Source organism: Somniosus microcephalus, chromosome 2, assembly GCF_052327205.1.
Source record: "Somniosus microcephalus isolate GS21.2 chromosome 2, FLI_Smic_1.0, whole genome shotgun sequence".
NCBI classification, from domain to species: Eukaryota; Metazoa; Chordata; class Chondrichthyes; order Squaliformes; family Somniosidae; genus Somniosus; species Somniosus microcephalus.
The window spans coordinates 259637910-259655327 of record NC_140988.1 but is presented as its reverse complement, the minus strand read 5'-3'; the positions used below and the strand labels follow the sequence as shown (position 1 = coordinate 259655327).

Here is a 17418-nt window from a genome sequence, read left to right as displayed (position 1 = left end):
CAATTATTGTACTAAACAAAACACAGAAATTGATATTTTTTTGTCATTAATTTTAAAGTTTACATTTTTCTTTATTCCACATCTTCTACACTAGGAGTATAGCCTAGTTTGATCGGTTATGTGGAATCTGTGTGCTAAGCATGCACATAAAAAAGGTATACCACGGCAAATGGGTGGTGCCACATGCAGTTTCCTATACTTGGGATTTATGAAGCTCCAGGATCGACCCCATTGCACCACTTTTTTTTTTCCATGACTGAAGGTTCTTTACTACAAAAGCAAAATACTGCGGAACATGATACAGAAAATGCTGGAGATACTCAGCAGGTCAGGTAGCATCTGTGGAGAGAGAAACAGAGTTAACGTTTCAGGTCGTGACCTTTCGTCAGAGCTTTGCTGTTCATCTCAGTTTTGGACAGTCTCCTACCTTTCTACTGGAGTATCAAACTTTTTGTAATTTACCTGATCTGTCCTGGTTATTGTGTTTGTTTTTCAGGTTTCTTGAGTCTAAAACATCAGCAGTGCACTATGAAACTCAAGAAAATGATACTAGGTTGTCAATTATAGGACAAGCACACAAAACAAACAAGCTATGCTCTTTAGCTACTAAAACAGGCAAACACAAATAGAACTTTAGCATAGAAGAGACTAAGGCATTGTGTAGAATTTAAGTACAATTGGAATTTTGCACCCAGCACGGGGTGTGCCTCCCAGCTGGGCTGTGGTCGTAGGAAACCCCTCTAGCGCTGTCCCTTGTAGTACATCTCGTGTATTGTTGGTGCCTTCATGGATAAACATGCTGGCACCAACGTCTGGCACAGGCTTTAAATAGTGTGCAAAATGCAGTAACCTATTTGCAGTTTTTGGCGCTTACAATTGGTGTATAAAATGCTTGTCCTCTAAACACGATATTGCTACTTGCTGCATTTTTCTATAGTACAGGTATATGGCAAGCGGGTGTGTGTGTGGTCAGACAGTGCTATCAAGAATTGGATACCTTTGTCAAAATATAATCCTGCTACTATGTTGCTGTCTGAATTACATCTCTGTATTTAGTCAGGATAGACAATATGGTAACAGATGCTCTGTTGCCTCTGAGTTTAAGTAGCTCACTTTTTAAGAAGTTGGGGGCATCTGGAGCTGTTCGGTTCACTGAACAACCATCAGTTCCCATATTTCTGCTTGAAACATTGACAGTTTGGAAAAAAGGCATTTTCTGTTATTTCAGATTTCCAGCATCTGCAGTATTTTGCTGTTGTATTGACAGTTTGGAGTTTGTTTGATCTCCTTTTCCTGGATGCAAAGATTTTAATTGGATACAAAGCCTAGAAATTCGTCTTGGGCGGTGGCGTAAAATGGGCAGTATCGGATCGGATCGTCTGCCTGTTATACACAGCGCCTGATATTCAGTTCGATTGCAGTCAATGGAATTGAATATCAGGTGCTGCGCATAACGGGCAGCCGATCCGATACTGCTCGCTTTGTGCCATTACCTGAGACAAATTTCTAGCCCAAGATTTCTTCCATTTCCTTTGATCCCACGAGTAATTCAAAAGATAGAATTAGTCAGAGTGAAGTTCATACTGATATCCTCTTACTGGACCTGAAAGCTGTAGTTCTTGGACATCAGGGTAATGAGCAGGAACAGCATTCCAGAGTAGGGATCTCTCATAGTTAGGGGAATCAAATATTGCATCAGGACTTGGATATGTTTTGTTTGTTGGTCTGGTTATTGAAAGATAACTCTTAAATCAAGGTCTTGTACCCCTGATGGTAAATACTTCACCTACTTGCCACAGGGGATCAACTCATGGTATTTATAACACAAAATGGAAAAAGAATTGTCTAGTGGTTTCCGGCTACAATCGTTAGACCTATGTCCCGCATTTTGTAGAGTATGTCCAACATCTATTTCATGTTGTTTTAAAAACTAGTTTTGTTTGAGTTCACATGACCTATTTATATTTGGATCATTAGTAGATCATTTGCGGTATTTGGAAATTATGCTGAGTTACACTTTACTGGTTCCTAATTGGGACCTTACTTTGGCTCTTCACAAATTAACATGCCCACTGCTCAAACTCCTTTGATCGTGTGCAAACTGGACCGATTAGAATTATTTCCCCATAGTAGAGAGTTCCTCCTCCTCTTCCTCCTTTATGTTATCCTCCATGACAGCAGTTATTAAAGAAAGCCTACAAAACTCTCTTGAGCAAGATCTGGAGGCACACTAGCCAAGGAAAAGATCCTGACCACCCGTAATGCTTAGTGCTATATGAAATCGATTAAAATGTGCAAGACTTCCTCATATGTAACTGCAAGTGCAATTTAATATTACCTCTATGCTATCATTCAAGAAAGTATGTTAAACTTTATTGAATGCAATAAAAAACAATAAAAATTTAATCAAGAAAATATAGACAGGTAATTGAATATAACTGAACAACCTGTGCTGCTGGAATCATGAAAATGTCAACTGGAAAATAACTGCGCAGAGTTAAATATTGGTGGCCGAGGATGGATATTCTGGAATTTCTTCTTCATTATTTTGAGGTTTTCCTTAGGCCCCCCTACAAAAAAATGTTTCTCAAATGTCTTTACAAGCTCCCACACGTAGAAGAAAATCAGTTTTCATAATAATGGATTGATATTGCTCAAGATTAGGTATTTTAGACTAGTAGATTCTAGAATTTTTCAATCAGAATGATCAGGAACTTTCAAATGTGCCTACGAACTAAATGTATTACATCAAGAAGACTTAATAATGCACAGGCACCCTGACCTGTGTGCTAACCATCTATTGACAGGGATGTGGAAAGATTGGAGTATTGTTCCATGTTTTCTTGTCTTAGCCAGCTTATCAACAAAATTAACAGTACATTTGAGAAGATTCCAGATAATTCCCAAATTCGAATAAATCCAATACTGTATATTATTTACGAGCCTTCTCTCAGATGATCTCATTTGGACTGTTGAATGGAAAATTTCATTCACTTCCAGCACTTATTTTTCTGAAGTATTATTGGAAGGACTACCCAACAAAAACATGGGTACAAATGTTGAATAATATATTTCAGAAAATGTTATTGAGAGTTTCTTCTGAAATATAAACAGATACACAGTTGGAACTTACCATTGCTGGAAATACTCAGCAGGTCAGACATCTGTGGAGAGAGAAACAGAGTTAATGTTTCAGGTCAATCACCTTTTGCAGTATTTTACCTTTGTATTAAGGTACTTCTGAATATGGTCTCCTATTTTGTATAATAAGCACGACTATCACTCTCCCCTTCACCTTCTTTATGACCTGTAAGCTTCTGGATAGCATGATTGCTATGCATTGGGAAGTCCTTGATCAGCTTTGAGGCAGGTGTGATAGTCAACTGTTTTCCAGCTTTCACAGGTGCTACTTCAAGATACTCCCAGTCAGTGATGGCATTTAATAGTGAGGAATATAGGAACAGGCCATTTAGCCCTTCGAGCCTGTTCTGCCATTCAGTGAGATCATGGCTGATCTGCGACCTAACTCCATGTACCCATCCTTGGCCCACATCCCTTAATACGTTTGGTTAACAAAAATCTACCAATCTCAGATTTAAAATTAACAATTGATCTAGCATCAATTGCTGTTTGCGGAAGAGAGTTCCAAACTTCTACCACCCTTTGTGTGTAGCAGTGTTTCCTAACTTCACTCCTGAAAGATCTGGCTCTAATTTTTAGACTCTGCCACCCCTAGTCCTAGACTCCCCAACCAGCGGATATAGTTTCTCTCTACCTACTCTATCTGTTCCCCTTAATATCTTGAAAACGTCAATCACAATTTTTTGATGAAGTAACAGGGAGGATTGATGAAGGGAATGCAATGGATGTTGTCTACATGGATTTTCGGAAGGTGTTTGACAAAGTACCACATAGAAGGCTTCTTCACAAAATTGAGGCTCATGGAATAGGTGGGTCAGTGGCAGCTTGGATAAGGAATTGGCTTAAGGACAGAAAACAGCGAGTTGTGGTAAATGGCTGTTTTTCAGACTGGAGGATGGTAGACAGTGGTGTTCCCCAAGGGTCAGTACTGGGGCCACTGCTTTTTTTGATGTATATAAATGACCTGGATATTGGAATACAGAGTAGAATTTCTAAATTTGCCGATGACACCATAACTTGGGGGTGTGGCAAACAGTGAGGATGATACCAATCGACTGCAAAAGGACATAGAAAGGCTAACAGAATGGGCAGACAAGTGGCAGATGGAATTTAATACAGAGAAGTGAGAGGTGATGCATTTTGGCAGAAGGAACAGAGAAAGGCAATATGCACTTAATGGCACAGTTTTAAAGAGTGTGTAGGGACAGAGGGACCTGGGAGTTAATGTGCATAGATCCCTGAAGGTGGCGGGACATATTGAGAGAGTGGTTAGCAAAGTGGGATCTTGGGCTTCATAAATAGAGGTACTGTATTGAGTACAAAAGTAGAGAAGTTATGCTGAACCTTTATAAAGCGCTGGTTAGGCCACAACTGGAGCATTGCATCCAGTTCTGGTCACCACACTTTAGGAAGGATGTGAAGGCCCTTGAGAGGGTGCAGAGGAGATTTACCAGAATGGTTCCGGGGATGGGGGATCTCAGCTACAAGGACAGGTTGGAGAAGCTGGATTTGTTTTCATTAGAGCAAAGGAGGTTGAGGGGTGATTTGATAGAGGCGTACAAGATTATGACGGGTTTGGATAGGCTAGGCGGGGAAAGGCTGTTCCCACTAGTTGATGGTATAAGGACTAGGGGACACAGATTTAAGGTTTTGGGCAAGAGATACAGGGGGGATGCGAGGAAAAACTTTTTTACGCAGCAAGTGGTGAGGACCTGGAACTCGCTGCCGACGGAAGTGGTGGAAGTGGAGACACTGAATGTTTTCAAGGGGAAACTGGATAGGCACATGAGGGAAATAAACTTGCAAGGCTTCGGAGATAGAGCGGGGGAATGGGACTGACTGGATTGCTCTACAGAGAGCCGGCACAGACTCGATGGGCTGAATGGCTTCCTGCTGTGCCGTTATGTCTCTATGACATCATCCCTTAACCTTCTAAATTCTAGGGAATACAACCCGAATTTGTGTACTCGCTCCTCGTAATTTAACTCTTGGAGTCCGGATATCATTCTGGTAAACCTACGCTGCACTCCCGCCAAGGCCAATATATCCTTCCTACGTTTTTGGCCTGCTGAGTTTTTCCAGCATTTTCTGTCGTTATTTTGGATTTCCAGCATCCACAGTATTTTGCTATCATATCCTTCCTATGGTGTGGTGCCCAGAACTACTCGCTGTACTCCAGGTGTGGTCTAACCAGGGCTTTGTATAGCTGCAGCATAACTTCTATCCCCTTGTATTCTAGATATAAAGGCTAACATTCCATTAGCCTTTTTGATTATTTTCTGAACCTGTTCATGACATTTTAATTATCTATGTACCTGGATCCCCAAGTCTCTTTGGACCTCCACTGTTTTTAGCTTTTCACCATTTAGAAAGTACCCTGTTCTATCCTTTTTAGGTCCAAAGTGGGTGACCTCACATTTACCTACATTGAAATCCATTTGCCACAGTTTTGCCCATTCACTTAATCTATCGATATCCCTTTGTAATTTTATGCTTTCATCTACACAGCCTACAATGCTGCCTATCTTTGTGTCATCAGCAAATTTGGATATATGGCTTTCTATGCCATCATCTAAGTCATTAATAAATATGGTGAATAGTTGAGGCCCCAACGCAGATCCCTGCTGGTCACCTCCTGCCAATTAGAGTACCTGCCCATTATCCCTACTCTGTCTCCTGGCGCTCAGCCAATTTCCTAACCAGGTCAAGATTTTGCCTTCAATTCCATGGGCTTCTACCTTCGTTAACAGTCTCTTATGTGGGACTTTATCAAATGCCTTCTGGAAGTCCATATAAATAACATCCATAGACATTCCCCTGTCCACATCTTTAGTCACCTCCTCAAAATATTCAATCAGGTTTGTCAGGCATGACCTACCTTTCACAAATCTATGCTGGCTCACTCTGATCAGCTGAAAATTTTCGAGGTGTTCAGTCACCCTATCCTTAATTATAGACTCTAGTAATTTCCCGACAACAGATGTTAGACTAACCAGTCTATAATTCCCTGGTTTACCTCTCTCGCCATTCTTAAATCGAGGAGTGACATGCGTAGTTTTCCAATCTAAAGGAACAGTTCTTGAATTGAGAGAACTTTGGAAGATTATAGTTGGAGGAGCAGAGCTGACTAAAGGGTCCCATAGACATAAATATTTGATTTTTAAATTAACCAACTACTTTCATGAGCATTTTTTCAAAATCTATCAATGGAATATTTTGAACAAAAAATGCTATCCCTAGACATTGTTTCCCCTTTAAGCACCAAAATAAGAACCTAGTAACATTAACATTTGTTAAAACTTTCCAGTTAGCTCGAACTGAGAGAGCGAAAGGACACTTTGATTCCAACAGTTAGGGCAGAATTAAAACTCATCAGCTGTAAAACTAGGCTGCATTTATTTGCACCACATGTGGGTTTCTAATTGGTCCCCTTAGAGGACAAGACACACCCAACAGTTTGTCTGGAATGTGTAATTTGATCCTGCCTGTTGGAGAGTAATTCAAGATCTCTGCAATGTGTAATTTGATGCAGTCATTGTCACAGGCAAGCTCCGTGAGCCAAGCTGCTCCAGTGCAGCCATGACAGTGGCATCTACCTGTTAATGTGGAGGGTTACCTAGAAAAGCAAGATTACTCTTACACAGCCATGTACAGCCTGCCCTATCGACCTCCTGCCAATCACCAGTTGAGTGATATAACATAAACTGCTGGAAATGCTCAGTAAGTCAGGCAGCATCTGTGGAGAGAGAAGAACAGTTAACGTTTCAGGTCGACGACCTCTCATTAGAACATGAAACGTTAACTCTGTTTCTCTTTCCGTAAATGCTGCCTGATTTGCTGAGTGCTTCCAGCAATTTATATCAGATTTTCAGCATCTGCAGTATTTTGTTTTTGAATCAGCAGAGTGATGGTAGGAATTAGCAAGGGTGCCATCAGGCAACACCTGCACACCACTGAGCTGTTCACCAATGCTAAATTTGGGTTGACTTGTGGGCCCCTTCAAAAATATGACCCCTTGAACAGGTGATGCAAGATCATGCAGGGTGCTGTAGCCGTTTCTCAGGCTGAATTTGACAAAACGACAGCATTGACTATTTTACATAATTTGAGCTGCAAGCTTGGTTTAGTGAGGCACATTTCATTCAACTAGAAGAGGTGAGGGTGACTTCTTTGCAAGTAACATCACTAACAGAACCGTAGATTTTTAGCATGCGCTGAGAATGACATCGAGTGGTCTGGCTTATGTGCAGGATGACATCACAGGTCAACCAAAAGCTATAAGCCACACTGTCGCTAATCACTCCGTTAAACGAAACACTCTGGATAAGAGCTGCAGTGATTGATGGGGCATTGTGTGTGGGTCACGGATTGTTAACAGGTTTATTGGGTACGAAGTGAATAGTGTCAGTCTCATTACTTCCAGATTTCATCAAGTCCAATGATGTCACTTGCCACACATGTGCTGGGCTTACCGAGAAATCAGCTCGCTGCTGTTCATGGTCAAGAATGTGATCCGGGTCTCGGGGAGGAGAGGGAGAACATGGTGCAGGTGTAAAGGGGGCGGGGTTGGAAGAACGTGATCCATGACTAACAGAGGGGGGAGAACGTGATCAGTCTTCCCACCTGGATCACGTTCTCATTCTCCCTCCCCCACCCCCCCCCCCCCCCCCCTTAGACCTGGATCAAGTTATTTCTCCATCCCCACTATTCTCTCTGTGCTTGCCCCCGCACCCCCGCGAGTTCCTGACTTTCTCACCCCCCGCCCTGAGATCCTGACATTCTTACCCCCCCCCCCCCCAATGGTCACATTCTTCCTCCCGGGCTCCTGACCTTCTCTCCCCCCGGGTTCCTGACTTTCTCTTCTCTCCCCCTGCGCCCCCCCCCCCCCCCCCAAAGCTCCTGACCTTTCTCCCCCCACCCCTGAGTTCCTGATCTCCTCCCGATTCCCTGCCCCCCCCCGCCAATCTCCTGCCCTCTTTCCCATGCTCCTACCCTCCCCCCCAAATGCTCTGTCCTCTTCCCCATCCCCTCTGAACCCCTCTCCTCTCCCCGCTCCGATCTCCTGACTTTCTCCATGCAAATAACCACTGGTAACGGAGGAAATGAGGTGCAGGCCAGAGCTCCGTGGCTAGACAGGTGCACAGCCGTAACGGCGGGTACACATGCATGGCTCCGGGGGGTGGCAGGCGCAGAATGACTTATTCATGTCAGCAATCACTCCTGTAAAAACTAAGTTTTTCATAGTAGTAATTAGCCTGTTGAAATCCATTAGAATGCATAATAGAATTCTGTACTTACTAGTCTATTTCAAAAACAAAACATTCAAATTATGACTTCATGAACAGAAACTATTTTGTACCATAAATTGGGTTATATTAAAAATGCATAATTGATACTGAGCCAAAAAAAATTATGCACTATGTACTGACATTGGATTCGTTTTGCGAACTGTCCTTAAACCTGCATCACTAATGCAATTTTGGTGCCATTTTAGTTTTGAGGATCAGCTATATTATTTTCACTGACATCAATATTTTTTTGACTTTTGTATATAATAGTAATGCTGTGTGGCGATTGGAATATGCAGTTAACTTATTTTACAGTTTGGTGTGAACATGAAAATCATTTCTTGCAGAATTTTGCAGCTGTTCTATGCCAATCCTTCTGTGAACTGATGCAAGATATCACCACTGCAGGACAAGTTCAAGTACTTAAGGTACTGGTTTTATTTTGTCGCTTGATAGTATTAAGGAAGCTTTCATCCAGGCTTATTTTGCGAAGAGGATTGTTGATCCACATGTTTCATGCAGAAATATAAATTCTGGCAATGTATGTGTATATGATATATGAATATGATTTTGCCTTAGATGGGTTAAATTTAGCCCTTTCTGTCCCAGTCTCAGACCCTGTCACATTCACATGCTCTCCCACTTCCAGCCGTAATTCCCGATAGCTCCACTGCTCCTTTAGGCTCTGTGGCTCCTCGAGGTTTGTGATATTCATGTTCTTTACCAACCTCCACAATCTCCCCATTTCCTCCCAGCATCAAGTCCTAAGGCTTCCTAGAGCAGGAGCCTCCTCTCCCTGCTATCCCCACCTTCACGTGCTGTTGTCGACTTGCTATCTTCCGCGCTCTAGCATCGCATCTCCTCCTCAATGTAGAATTAAGGAATAGAAAAGGATGCAAGGCTTTGGTGGGAGTTGTTTATAGTTGCTAAATTTAACCCATCTAAGATCCAGTTTTCAATGGCCCCACAACCAACAGACCAGATCAAAGCTCTGCAGTCCTGCCACATCCATTCGTGAATGATGGTGGACAATAAACAACTAACAGGAGGAGGAGGCTCCAGGAATATCCCCATCCTCAATGATGGCGGAGCCCAGCCCACGAGTGCAAAAGACAAGGCTGAAGCGTTTGCAACCATCTTCAACCAGAAGTGCCGAGTGGATGATCCATCTTGGCCTCCTCCTGAGGTCCCCACCATCACAGAAGCCAATCTTCAGCCAATTCGATTCACTCCATGTGATATCAAGAAACAGCTGAGCGCACTGGATACAGCAAAGACTGGGCCCCAACAACATCCCAGCTGTCGCGCTGAAGATTTGTGCTCCAGAACTAGCTGCACCTCTAGCCAAGCGGTTCCTTACAGCTACCCGACAATGTGGAAATCTGCCCAGGTATGTCCTGTCCACAAAAAGCAGGACAAATACAATCCGGCCAATTACCACCCCATCAATCTACTCTCAATCATCAGCAAAGTGATGGAAGGTGTTGTAGACAATGCTACCAAGTGGTACTTGCTCACCAATAACCTGCTCGCCAATGCTCGGTTTGGGTTCCGCCAGGACCACTCCGCTCCAGACCTCATTACAGCTTTGGTCCAAATATGGACAGAAGAACTGCATTTCAGAAGTTGTAGTTGTTGGAGGCCAATCATCTCAGCCCCAGGACATCGCTGCAGGAGTTCCTCAGGGCAGTGTCCCAGGCTCAACCATTTTCACCTACTTCATCAATGACCTTCCCTCCATCATAAGGTCAGAAGTGGGAATGTTTGCTGATGATTGCACAGATTGCAAAGATGCCACTATTGTAGCTGTATTGGAACAGCTTGGCTAGAGGTGCGGTTAGTTCTGAAGCACAAGTCTTCAGCACAACAGCTGAGATGTTGTCGGGGCCCACAGCCTTTGCTGTATCAGCTGTTTCTTGATATCACATGGAGTGAACTGGCTCCTGTGATGGTGGGGACCTCGGGAGGAGGCTTATATGGATCATCCACTCGGCACTTTTACTGAAGATGGTTGCAAACACTTCAGCCTTGTCTATTGCACTCACAGGCTGAGCTCCACCATCATTGAGGATGAGGATATTCATGGAGCCTCCTCCTCCCGTTAGTTGTTGAATTGCCCACCACCATTCACAACTGGATGTGGCAGGGCTGCAGAGCTTTGATCTAATCCGTTGATTGTGGGATTGCTTAGCTCTGTCTATAGCATGCTGCTTCTGCTGTTTAGCATGCATGTAGTCCTGTGTTGTAGCTTCACCAGGTTGGCATCTCATTTTAGGTACACCTGGTGCTGCTCCTGGCATGCTCTTCTACACTCCTCATTGAACCAGGGTTGGTCTCCCGACTTGATGGTAATGGTAGAGTGAGGAATATGCCGGGCCATGAGGTTACAGATTTTGGTGGAATACAATTCTGCTGCTGCTGATGGCCCACAGTGCCTCATGGATGCCCAGTTTTGAGCTGCTGGATCTGTTCTGAATCTATCCCATTTAACACAGTGGTAGTGCCACACAACATGATGGAGGGTGTCCTCAGTGTGAAGACGGGACTTTGTCTCCACAATGACTGTGCGGTTGTCACTCCTACCAATACTGTCATGGACAGATGCATCTGCGACAGGTAGATTGGTGAGGACGAGGTCCTGTAGGTTTTTCCCCTTGTGTTGGTTCTCTCACCACCTGCCGCAGGCCCAGACTGTCAGCTATGTCCTTCAGGACTCAGCCAGCTCGGTCAGTAATGGTGCTACCGAGCCACTGTTGGTGATGGACATTGAATTCCCCCACCCAGAGTACATTTTGTGCCCTTGCTACCCTCAGTGCTTCTTCCAAGTGGTGTTCAACTACATGTAGAAAAATACAGCCTTCTGGACTCGACATTGAGTTCAACAATTTCAGACTATAACCCCTGCCCCAATTTTTTCACATGGCAGCTGTTGATTATTCTGCCACCCCCATTTGCAACATTTAATCTCTCCTGCCTTCCATTCCAGCACAGACTATTCCTTTTGTCCTTTTCTCCCCCACCCCCTTTCCCTGTCTCTGCACCTGCTTAAAACCTGTTACATCTCTAACTTTTTCCAGTTCTGACGTTGACTCTGTTTCTCTCTCCATGGATGCTGCCTGGTCTGCTGAGTGTTTCCAGCATTTTCTGTTGTTATTTGAGTTTTTACGACAATCTGGTAGTTTCATGGTCACCATTACTGATACTTTTTATTCCAGATTTATTTAATTAACTGAATTTAAATTCCCCAGCTGCCATGTTTCTGGATAATTAGTCCAAGCCTCTGGATTACTGGTCCAATAACACAACCACTATGCTACCGTACCCCTGTATTAAAACCAAAAATTACTGTAATTATGATAAATAAGTCTGCTTTTTACTCCATAGTCTCTAACTTAGTGACTGTCTTCCTGGAAAGTTCTGATATTTGCTAACGAAAGAAAATCACAGCTGCAATGTGTAATGCGATTGTAGAATAATTAAAACTTTCTGATGCCCTTGCAGAGTTGTAACGCTCTTCTAATATTGTACGTATAGCCTGTGGTGAGACACAGAGTTACTCATATCTGTTTGTCAGTGAATGTTCATTTTGTGTCAATTAACTCAAGACTGCTCATGTTTAGGAACTGTGGAAATTAAAAGTCTGCTCACCCACTCAAGCATATGTAGGTTCAAGGCAGTAGAAATAAGAGACTAACAAAAAACAACAACAACTTGTATTTATCTAGAGCCTTTAATGTAGTAAAATGTCCCAAGGTGCTTCACAATAGCATTATAAGACAAAAAATTTGACACCGAGCTACATAAGGAGAAATTAGGGCAGCTTGGTCGAAGAGGTAGGTTTTAAGGAGCGTCTTAAAGGAGGAAAGAGGTAGAGAGGCGGAGAGGTTTAGGGAGGGAATTCCAGTGCTTTAAATAAAGGTTACTTTGAGGAATCTAGCTAAGGGAATGGCGAAGAGTCCAGATAAATCCCGAGTTAAAATGTATCAAACTAACATTCAAGTACAGTTGAATCTTCCAGGTGTTGCTTTTTGTAAAGCATAAAATTATACACATACAGAATAACCTCATTAATGCTTCTACTATTGATTTAGCTTTTATGAATCCCCAAAGCTGTACTAATGCTACTCCTGCTGTTGCCTTTCTTGGTCAGCATCACCGAAAGAAACGAACAGGCCGATTTCAGGCTTTTCTAATGAATTTCTGATTTTCAAATTTCACGGCAAGGTGACACTCGTAATTGGAGATTTTTGTGGCTATAACCGATGACTGTATCAAACATGTTGCAATATTTTTTTGATATTCTGCTCATGTGCAATGAAACATTTCCTCCCCCAGTACGCCTCGTATGGTTAGGACAGGCCAAACTCATCTTAATCAGCATCGTTAAAGCTGGCAGAGAGCAAGGACGTTCATCCAATCAGTTTGGAATGGATTAAAACCCAGATTCACACTTGAAAGGATAGTGTACTGAACTCATTGTGCCACCCAAATGCTTAGCTAGTTCAAATATGGGAATAATCAGTACCCTGTATTACAGTTGGGAGATAAAACCTTTAATTGCTTCTCAGATACCTTCAGTTTTAATTTACATATGCATGAACTTTAATAAACACACAGTGCAGCCTTTTTTTAAAAAAGAATTGACTTGATTATCATTTCTTTTCAAAATCAACTTCAAGTAGTGGCATGGAAATCACTGATTAAAACCAATTAATCAATGAGTGAACTGAGTTCAAAATTAAATTTTTTAAAAAGCAAATCCAAAGGCTTTAACAGTCTCAATTTATACTTCAATTATAGCAATTTCTTCTTTTTATTCACAAAACTCTAATTTACTCATTTTTAACATTTTGACACTTCCTGTCTATAATATAATCTGAATAATTTAGAGCAATCTTCAGTGTAACTAGAGATTTTGAACCTTTGCATATCCTCATACGTACATTAGCAATTATGATGCACTTTTCTCCTGCAGTGTGTAAAGCATATTATTCTTAATAAATGAATATAGCTTAGAAATAGGAAATTTATTAATGGACTGGATAGTTAATGATGGAATCTGCTACTAATAACTTTTTAAATTAGGTAAATGGGCTCATCACTGATATGAGGATAGATCTCAGAAATCTGAAAATAATTAGATTTCTGAAAGCTATTTTAAACAAAACATCGCCTAAGCTGCTTGTGCAGCATACATTATCCAGAAATCTAACTCTGTTTTGCTTTTGTTGCCATTTTTAAAATGAAAGGTTTATCACAGGGATTTTTTGTTAAGTGCTGGTAGTTTTCATTAGCATTTTTTGCTGATAACCTTTCCTGCCTGAAATTTGAAATGGCTGTCCTCATTTTATCCAATAATTCTTCTATTATAAAATTAAAACAGAGGTTTGCAATGATAAAATAGGTTAAATCTTTACTCAGCAACTTTTCATGGCTGTCTGCTTGTGATCATCTACTTGAATTTGTGATCAGGAATTCAATATGTGGGGAATCACAGTCACAGGCTTGCACCCCATCACTTTGTGGGACAGTATGTTGGATCATTTGTGAAAGTGATCTTCAAGTAAGATGCTGCTTTAGGTAATGGCCCTTAACAAAACTTTAACGAATATCATCAATATGGTAAATGGCCATTCATCACATTTGTTGCATGCATTCTTTGATCAGCTTGTACCAGTAACACATGCATTTTAATCTATAGCATTGGTAGAATTCATGAAATGGTCGAGTGCATTGAGCAAAGACAACCTACCAACCTGCTTGATGTTAGCCTGATAATTATTTTATTATTATGCATAGTTTTATTCATTTTTTATAACACTGATATTGATGCCCTTGAAGCATTGTATTTTTAATACTAGATTCCATTGCCTGTAGCACAAGTGACTGTGTTTTCCCCTGCTTAGTTTTAAAATTGTAAGTCAGATATGTCATTTAAATTGTCTTTTATTCTTTGTCTCATTTATGGATGCTGCTTGCAGATGTCTGTCACTTAAGTCTGATTGTAAACTTTTTAGTCCGGTTGTTCTTCCTCCTTTGTTTATCCTTCACATGAATGTCATACATGGGGAAACCATTCAACACTGTATCTGCAAGCTGACCTTCAAACTTCAAGAAAATTTTATGAGAATGAAGTGCTGAAGATGAAAAATGTCATTGCATTGGTTGGGCATTCAGGTGCTGCTTTAATTCTCCAAAACCTTTATGATCCAGATGAACCCAAGTAAAATCTGAGACGTATCTGGTATTCCGAGATGCATTGCTTCCTTTTGTGCTTTTCACTAAAGCCTTCTGCAGCGACACTTAAAACTTGCCTTTCTTGTTCAAATTGAGCCCACACCCCACAGCTTTCTCACTTACTAACTGATGTACTGGCTTCCATCACTGCTTCTGACTTGTCTGTACCGTTGGCCTTTGTGGAGCGCTGTCCTTGCCTTGTTGGATGATTGATTCATATTGGTAGTACCGAGACACAAGGTTATTTAATAGAAGTGGATGACATTCAATGGTATGCTGCTTAGCAGGCTATTGTTCACAAATGAGGTCACTTTTTAAACATGGATGTGTTTTATGGGTATGCAGCAGCCATCTTGATTAGGTGATCTTCACACCTCAATTCTTTTTTCTGATGTTAGCAGTTTGTACTATTCTTTATACAATTTTTGCAGATTTGTGACTCTATTTTGATGGAAAACAAACTTTCTGTAAGTTTAAAGTCATTTAAAAAAAAATTTTTGCCAATTTTTGATTTACTAAGTCAGCAATGGCCTAACACTGATCCAAGTGCTGTTCTTTATTTTTAATGTTGGTGCTTGATCAAGGCCTGCCCCACCTTGGACATATCTTCTCATTTATCCATCATCAACTTTAGTTGGAATCAGCACCTAGTATCAGGATCCAAAAGAATGATTCTGCATCCAAAGCAGTGAATGGGATCCATAGCATTTGTTTGTATTGTTTTTGATTTTGCATAATTTCCAGAATTGAGGTCTTTAAAATATTGAAAGGAATAGATTTTCTACACGTGGATAGGCTATATAAGTTGAATAAGTTAGGGAGGACCAGGTTATGGTATAAGTTACGTAGGCATCGAATAAGGCTACATGTCAGGAGGTATTTCTTTTTACAGAGTCGTCAACCTATGGAGTTGCCAGAGCTTGCAGTGAGTGTGGATTTGCTGCGAAGGTTCAAAAGGGAACTGGACTAGTTCTTAACAACATTAGAGCAGATTGGCTTTGTGTGATCCTACGTACATGAAATGAAGAGATATGTCCTGATATACTGCTTCAGCAGAGCCTGAAGTCCCAAGACAGCAGAATGAACTCAGGAGTGAAGTCTCCACTGATGGTTTATTTAGTTTATGTAGTGAGGTATTTTGCCATGTAGCTCAGTTGATTCCTAGGTTCGTTCCACAACTTGTGCTAAGCTATCGGATCTTAACTTGGCAGGTTGGAGCAACACAGTTTTGCTTGGGTTCACAAGGAAAAATCACCCAGTGCTTCTGTTCCTGATCACTATTCAGTGACCCTGCTAGGAGTGCGCATGTGTAGACATGAGAACAAGATCAGGCTTGACTGTAAAGCCTTCTGTGGTTGAGTAGCTTACTGTCAAGGCTGACACATGAATAATGGCTACTTACGTATGGTATCGAAGGTGGTGGCACCTGTGTTATTATTCCTTCAAAGAGTCGATGCTTTTAGGAGAGATGGGGACACAAGGAAAATATTGAGTGGAGTGAAGGTAATTGTGGTCAGTTATTAGCTGCACAATGGAAGTGTGACACTACTGTTCAGGGGAAAAAAATAACATCAATGCTGGATTTTTTTCATAAGGATCTAGAGGGAAGCAGTTAAATTCTATTGTCACAAAAAAATTTAAAATTTCCATTGTCAATATGCAAAACACAAGTATCCAATATTTTGGTGCAGCATTCTTCATGCTTCCCTGTCATACATCCATTTTTTCTTAATTTGTTCTCAGGATGTAGCTGACACTGGCAAGGCCGCATTTATTGTCTATCCCTAGGTGTCTTAAGTAGGTGGTGGTGGGCATTCTCCCTGCACCACTGTAGTCCTTCTGGTGATGCTCTCTCAATGGTGTCCAGTAGGGAATTCCAGAATATTGACCAATGATAAGCAATGTCAATATATACCCAAGTCTAGATAGTGTGTGACTTGGATGGGAACTTGGAGATGATGGTGTTCTCATGAGATTGCTGCTGTTGTCCTTCTTGGTAGCAGAGGTCGCAGGGAAGGGAAGTGCTGTCAAAGTAACCTTGGTGAGTTGTTGATGTGTATCTGCACCCATGGTGGAGGCTCGGTGGATATTGAATTCAGTGAGTTATGTTGATCAAGCAAACGCTTCATCCTGGATGATGTTGAGTTTCTTGAATGTTGTTACAGCTGCACCCATCTAGTCAAGTGGTGACCACTCCATCAGTCCTGACTTGAGCCTTGTAAATGGTGGAGAAGGAATTTGGTTTCTTTCAGCAGGGGCTCTCTTCTGACTGCTGTGTCTATTTTGACAGAGCCACTCCTCCAAAACTCCCAGCTGTTTTTTCCCAGCTCGGGTGACACGCGTCTGGCAGAGAGAAGAACCCTTGCTGCAAATTAACTCGAGTAATGGACGTATTTGATGGCAGTGGAGTAGAATGGATGTCGCAGAGGCATTCACTGTCTGAATTAAGGTTGCAAAATTCTGGGAATTTTTAAAAGAGGAAACTTTCCATGGGAATTTTCAGGAATTTATGGGAATTTTGAGTTTTTTTGCACACTCATGGTTTTTGTCTCTGACCCTTATATTATCTTTGTCGTCAAAATAGACATACTGTTCCATACAAATAAAAACAGGCTTTCAAAACTTTATTTAGGTTACAATTTTGAACTTTATTGAACCCCCACAAAAAAGACCCATCTAAAATAAAATAAAAAGAGTGTCAGCTTATTTAGCCTGTAATTTGTCCTTATTTTGTCCCTTTCAGTCTTCTACT

The 17418-nt window shown here is 41.5% G+C and overlaps 1 protein-coding gene across 1 annotated transcript in view; it reads left to right on the top strand.

Annotated features, from left to right (window-relative positions):
• Nucleotides 1–17418, top strand: part of ipo11 (importin 11) — an 880228-nt gene that overhangs the window by 521685 nt on the left and 341125 nt on the right. Inside the window, exon 23 of the mRNA XM_085965921.1 lies at nucleotides 8777–8857. Coding sequence (XP_085822047.1) covers nucleotides 8777–8857 — 81 coding nt within the window. The remainder of the gene's footprint in view (nucleotides 1–8776; nucleotides 8858–17418) is intronic.